The sequence below is a fragment of the Danio aesculapii genome, chromosome 13, assembly GCF_903798145.1.
Source record: "Danio aesculapii chromosome 13, fDanAes4.1, whole genome shotgun sequence".
In the NCBI taxonomy this organism is placed as follows: Eukaryota; Metazoa; Chordata; class Actinopteri; order Cypriniformes; family Danionidae; genus Danio; species Danio aesculapii.
In genome coordinates this window covers 39,977,404-39,984,876 of record NC_079447.1, presented here as the reverse complement: position 1 = coordinate 39,984,876, position 7,473 = coordinate 39,977,404, and the positions used below count along the sequence as shown (strand labels likewise).

Genomic DNA, 7,473 nt, shown 5'->3' with positions numbered 1-7,473 from the left:
TCAGAGATGCTCTTCCGCATACCTCAGTTGTAGCAATTGGTTATTTGACTTACTGTTGCCTTTCTATCAGCTCGAAGCAGACCATGTCTACAAGCCTAAATGCATTGAGTTGCTGCCATGTGATTGGCTGATTAGAAATTTGCATTAACGAGCAGATAGACAGGTGTACCTAATTAAGTGGCCGGTGAGTGTAAATTTGATACACTGACAGTGAAAAACTTTCATACATAAAGGATTAATTAAAACATTAAGGGATATAAACAATCTGATATAAATACAATTTAAATATTAAATTAAAACAATAAATATTTAATATATCATTTTATATTGGAGAAGTTAAAAAATGTTCTAGAGAATAATCTATATCAAATCCATCTGAATACGATTAACATATAGATTTCTATTTAATAAAATAAACTGCACTAAAAACCTGCACGAACATCTTCATAACATTCATGAAGGCTGCATGGGAAAAAAAACTCAAGGCTCTTTTGAAATGGAACAATAACCTTGACACAGAAAGATAACGGACGAAGGGAGAATTATGCACCATGTGGTTGTTTGTGATGCCCAGCTGAGAACATTAAAACACTAAAATTCATTATAATACACCAAAACACCTTCAGATATTTCATAAGATGTACTGATACAAACCCAGTCACAAGAAATGTGCTTTGTTCAATCTTTTTTTTTTAATGATGATGATGCTTAAAGAAAATGAACAACATAAAGTTGAAAAAATTAATAATTCATTCAAACAGATTATCTCAATGTTGTCAGCAGCATTAAATTTCCTTAAAAGGTTTAAAGAATAATACAAAATCTCTCTTGCATACGCATTAGCTGTGTACCACAAGAGGACAGACTTAATGAAGAAAGCAATGGGCCCAGATGAACCCTAGATAGGACAACAGAGAGGTTTCTAATTACATTAGCAGTATCTCTCTCTCTCTCTCTCTCTCTCTCTCTCTCTCTCTCTCTCTCTCTCTTTATAGGAGTGTGTGTGGCTATTTGTGTGCTGAAGTGAGAGACCAAAAGAAAGCGAGCAACAGAGATCTAGTTGCATTATAGGTTGACAACAGCCCTTGTCTGTTCACCTGTGGGACACGTCTGACCTTCATAACAGAGACGGCTCACAACATCGATGGAGGCACACAAATCCTCACCATGGACCTGATGGGAGGAAAAACTGCAACATTGAAAAGAGCAGAAATCACCTGGCTGTGCTGGACTCTTCAATGACACAGAGAGAAGCTCCATGCTGGCAGGACACAGAGGGATCTGAAGGAGCCAGAGCAGGTCAGTAAGATGAATAATGTAGAAAAACTGACCTAGGAACACAAACTGCACAGTGCTGATGAATGCTAACGATCGATTTTCTGTGTAGAAAACACCTGCTAGAGATTATAAAACACAACACAGTGCAACGAGCGTTTTAAAAATATACTGCTCACAAGTTTGGTGTATTTTATTTATCATTCTGGAAGAAGGTGGTAAATGACACGAAAATAGTTTCTAGATGTTATTATTACTTTTTGCAGGTACTATTTTAACATTACTTACAAATGAACATTAGTTTTTATTATTGTATTGTATCATCATTATTACTTAATATTGTATTATTAATGTGTATTAATAATAACCAAATATTATAAATAGTTATTGCTGTTATATATATATATATATTTATATATATATATATATATATATATATATATATATATATATATATATATATATATATATATATATATATATATATGTGTGTGTATATATATATATATATATATATATATATATATATATATATATATATATATATATATATATATATATATATATATATATATATATATACTACTACTACTACTACTACTACTACTACTACTTATATATATATATTTTTAGCTGGTGGTATTGGTGGAATTATCCATAATTGCTAAATCAGATAAGATCAAGGCAATAAAACACAATTCGCCCACCCTAAACATACATACATATATACACTGTTCAGAATATTTCTTGTAAGTCAATATAAAATAGCAAAATAAAAAGCATTCCCTAAAAAGTCATCCATCTGTTGTGAGAGATGAAGGCTCTTACAGTACTGAAAGAAGAAAGCAGAGTCTCCAGTTTGAGAAACAGACCCCTGACTGCAGCTCAGCTGGCAGCCTTAATGAAAGCAATACAATAAAATCCAGCTTCATCTGCGTTACAGATGAGAAGACTTTCAGATGCTTGCCTTTTTTAGAGAATATAAAACATTCCTAAAATCCTAAAAATGTGTACTCAATTACAAGTTGCTGAAATTATACTCAATTACAAGTAAAAGTACTGGTGTTAAAAAGTACTTAAGTAAAAGTACAAATTACTCTTCATAAAAACTACTCAGAGTACAAATTACTTTTTTAGCTGGTGGTATTGGTGGAATTATCCATAATTGCTGAATCAGATAAGATCAAGGCAATAAAACACAATTCGCCCACCCTAAACTTACATATATATATATATATATATATATATATATATATATATATATATATATATATATATATATATATATATATATATATATACAGGTTAAATAAATAAAATGTCACAAAAATTAAGTTGTAGGTCTTCTTATTCTTATTGTGTTTTATAAAACACTTTTGTGACTTTATAAACTGTATTAACTTATCCCAGTGTCATGGGATAACAAACAGCAGGGTTTCTGCAGATATCATGATGTCAAATTTAAGACTTTTAAAGACCTTTTTAAAACCATTAAGTATTAAATTTAAGACCTATATCACAATATCAAAAACACGCAAGAGAAAATGCAAAATCACAAAATTTGTGATAAAATAAAATTATTTAATTTAAACAGTACTAAAGACAGGTTAGATGCACCATTGAACTGCAGGAAAAAAAACAAACAAACAAACAAACATCTTAAGGCTGATTTATACTTTCGCCTGCCACCGCATCGCGCACCTCCACTGACTGCGCACGCACCTCAAGAAACGGACGAGGCTTTTATACTTGACACATTCGCCATTGTGATATTCTTTAAAATGACAGGGGGCGGTGAAAAGAAAGCCACCGTAAAGTCAGACAGAAAAACAGAGAAGTAGGAAGTTTCCGGAACTATGTTCTTTTTAAAACTAATTATTTTTTATTATGTTTAATAAAATAGTCACAGCAAGAAGGTCACTGGTCTGAGCCTCGGCTGGGTCAGTTTGCGTTTCTGTGTGGAGTTTGCATGTTCTTCCTGCGTTCACATGGGTTTCCTCCAGGAGCTCCCCACAGTCCAAACACATGCGCTTTAGGTGAATTGGGTAAGCTAAATTGTCCGTAGTTGTGAATGAGAATGTATGGGTGTTTCCAAGTGATAGGTTGCAGCTGGAAGGGCATCCGCTGCGGAAAACATGTGCTGGATAAGTTGGTGGTTCATTCTGCTGTGGTGACCCCTAATTAATAAAGTAACTAAGCTGAAAAGAGAATGAATGAATGAATGAATGAATGAATGAATGAATGAATGAATGAATGAATGAATGAATGAATGATTATAAAGTTTTATAAACATTCAAGATTTTTTTAAATCAAACTTTGATGCATCACTCACTTTTGTTTATATCTCGGACAGTTTTACCTATTAAAGTTAAATATCAATGACAAGAGAAAATGTGTTGCTCTACAATTTATTTTTTATTATGGCAAGAATAAAAGCAAAAAAATATATATTTTTTTTTATTTTGCCCACTCCACAATTCACACATTACTGTCTAGCTAGTTTCTGTCCTCTACTTATAAGCTAAAAAAGGAATAATGGTCCAACAACCCTGTCCATTATCACCAATAAAGCCTAGAAATAGGGCATCAGTAAACTGTAAACTGAAAGGTTCAAATATTCTTTTCTAGTTATCAAAGACATAATTTGTTACTTAATTTTAGTTTGTAGCTGTTACATTGTTTTAACTTCAAAATTATACATCAGTGTAAAACCTATAAATGGTGGAAAAACATATTCTGTAATATTAAAACCACATGGGTCTCCACTTTTGCCATGGCCTCTTTTTTGTTTTAACAAACTTATCCCTCAGGTTTTTCCAAACTTTTTAACAAAACACTTTCCTCCTGTTTATGGCTGTTGCAATTTCTAGCCAAGAATTATTGGTCATCTGGTTATCTCTTTGATGATCACGCATGGTGATATATATATATATATATATATATATATATATATATATATATATATATATATATATATATATATATATATATATATATATATATATATATATATATATATATATATATATATTACAGTTGAAGTCAGAATTGTTGAATTTAAATTTGAATTTATTTTCCCTTGTTAAATATTTCTTGACTTCTATAAATAATAACTTGACTTCTAGTTGATCATTTGGTATCAAAAGTGGCTTAAAAAATTATAGTCATTGTCTGCCTTAAAAGTATATATTTAAAGGTACCACCCCAGTGACAGCTTGCGTACCTTTGTTTCTGAGAGTGTACGGTATAAAAAATATAAAAATACAGTATAAAAAATATTATATAGAACCTTTATTGAGCATGTATTTTCATATCATAATATAGAGTATATATATTATCACCCAGCTCTATTTTACAACTAATATTTATATGATTTAATACATAGTGTTCAGTACACACTGTTCAGAATATTTCTTGTAAGTCAATATAAAATAGCTAAATAAAAAGCATTCCCTAAAAAGTCATCCATCTGTTGTGAGAGATGAAGGCTCTTACAGTACTGAAAGAAGAAAGCAAAGTAGCCACGAAGCAAGAAGTAGATGGCCCAGATGCACAACAACAAGAGGACAAGCACATCAGAGTCTCCAGTTTGAGAAACAGACCCCTGACTGCAGCTCAGCTGGCAGCCTTAATGAAAGCAATACAATAAAATCCAGCTTCATCTGCGTTACAGATGAGAAGACTTTCAGATGCTTGCCTTTTTTAGAGAATATAAAACATCTGACTCTGGCAAACAAAAAGATGAGAAAGAATGAGCAAAAGAACAAAGAACTGGTGGTAAACCAACTGCAAATAGTATTATGGATGGTCAAGCCATTCCAGAAACTGTCTAATCAAAAAAATCTGTGAGAAGTGCTCTCTAAAGCAGAAAATATCAATTGGTTTATATGTGGTTAAACACTTTGCCTTTTAATTATAATCCATTTGATAGAGTGCGCAGGCATAAAAACACCACACATGCATAATAGAAAGACAAATTTTGTTCAGTCTCTTCACTTCACTTACAGAATTATTAGCGAGAATGATGCAGTTCTACTTGTTAGAGTAGTAGAAATTTTATTACTGGCTTATTACACGTCTATTATTAAAATATTAACTCTTTATTACCACTGATAAAGTGATGATGATCTAAAATGATCTTATTTTACATCCCTAATCCTAGCCAATACCAAAACCCAACTTTCACCTTACTAACCAATAATAAGCAGCTAATGAGTTTATTGAGCTAAAAAATATTAGTAAAAACTGTAACCAAAAATGTAACCAAAATAAAATGTAAAAGATACCAGCCAGGGGTGTTTTATTTAAGTAGTAAAGCACTTAAATAACAAGTTTGTTTATCACCAAAATGAAATCAGACCAAACTGCAACTTTTTGTAAAAATGTTGTATTCAGGTGCTAAAACAATGTAATCTGCATGTTGGAAATAAACAAAAAAAACAGTACCAGGTTTTAACAAGTTTACTGAATGTGTTTATTTTCAAAACTCCATCGTCATTCAATACTCCATCGTCATCGACCTCTGTTGGATTTACATGAAAAGAGCAGGTGCGAAGAGAAATTTGAGATCTCAAAAAGCATACACAGCAGCCTCTGGTGGATTCACAAATACAAAAACATAATAATTTTCACAATGAGCCTGGGTTGTTTATTTTTGTACACTTTATTGAATGTGACAAGACAGAAACTGTGGAAATTTTTGTGTAAATTTTTGTACAAAATCTGCAGATTTGTTTTTTACTTTTTTTAAGGTTTACAATGCAGATCTAAATAGAAGTATCTCATATAATATATCTACTAAAAGACAGAAAATATTTACAATATACAAAGAGTATTTTTAAGTAAATCATATAAACACTTGCAGATTAGTTAATAATATTACTGAAATTAATATAAAACCTGAATAAATATAACATTTTACACACATAAGTTAATAAACCGATTTATTGATGAGCTAAAATAATCTGCAGATTTCTGCACATGCAATATCTATGTGGGCCTAAATGTTAGTGTAACAAAATCAAAAATGTATGTATGTGCTACATGCCCTAGCAGGTAAAAAATTATGCAACAATAGATTTAAACAACTTTTCCAAATTTTTGAATAGTATTCTGTCTACAACCTGCACAATGTTTTGCCACAACAACTTAAGAAATTCCTCTAAAACCAACAGTGCCGAACATATAAGTCAATATTAATAAAGTGGGAACTGTGTTACTGTCTCTGGGCTTTTGCTGTTGAAGTATCACTTATTTACTTTTAGGAGTAAAATGTTGCTGGCTGTATCAGGCAAAGCCGTAATGGCAGTTAACTCTTCACCTTGTTTGACTGAAGGAAATCTGCTGTAAATATTTCTGGCAGTTCTCCCAGCATTCTCCCGGAGAGCAGATTTTGGCTGTCCAGGATGATGCAACAGATCTTGAGAGACATGTTTGTAGACCCAGAGCTTCTGGCAGAACTAAATGAAGAGCAAAAGCAGATTCTTTTCTACAAAATACGTCAGGAGCAAGTGCGACGATGGACAGCGTGTGAGGGACCAGAGGGAAGCTGGGAAAATCCTCTGGTCAAGGAGAGAGATGGTGAGTCCAGCAAGGCAATCTTTCCTAGGCCTACTTATATTCTTATATTGTTGATGTAGGTGTCACACACACCTAAAAGCAACCATTTATTTGTTTTACCAAAAAAAAAAAAAAATTAAATTAGTTTTTTGCTTATTATATAGCTTATTATCATAAATTATACTATATAATATTATTTATTTCCACAATTGTCTGTTGGCCAGATGGTGATCAATTTCCTTCAAATTTTCCAAATATGGGTGTTCAGGACCAGTGAGTTTTTATAAGCTTATGAACAGCTGTTCTTCACTGAAATGGAGAAGAGATTTGAACCCACAAACTGCATTTGATCAGTCACAAGTGTTTGAGCCACTTCCAAATGTGTTTTTTAATATCAGATACTGTGCATAATATCTGATATCTGGACATTTGACTTGCATCTATACATAAAGCCTATTCTAGTGGAATTCCAAGTCGCTAGAAAGCAATAAGGGTGATAATCTGTTTACTTATTAGCTATAAAAAGACAACAAATGCATGAAAATCTTTACATGTAACTCTTTATTTTATCCATATAGTCCCAATCATCATGTTGCTTCAACACCAATAAGACTACAATGCTGGGTTGTTAAATTCCAA

General features: G+C 32.0%; 1 protein-coding gene across 2 annotated transcripts in view; it reads left to right on the top strand.

The window, feature by feature from the left end:
• Window positions 1-1,030: 1,030 nt before the first annotated feature.
• sh2d4ba (SH2 domain containing 4Ba) overlaps window positions 1,031-7,473 on the top strand; it is a 35,326-nt gene continuing 28,883 nt past the window's right edge. The window contains exons 1-2 of one of the 2 annotated variants that reach the window (XM_056471078.1): window positions 1,031-1,299; window positions 6,638-6,855. In XM_056471078.1, the coding sequence (XP_056327053.1) occupies window positions 6,681-6,855 (175 nt within the window). In that variant the 5' untranslated portion in view covers window positions 1,031-1,299; window positions 6,638-6,680. Of the gene's footprint in view, window positions 1,300-6,610; window positions 6,856-7,473 lie in introns of both variants that reach the window. The other variant, XM_056471079.1, reaches the window with a different exon arrangement.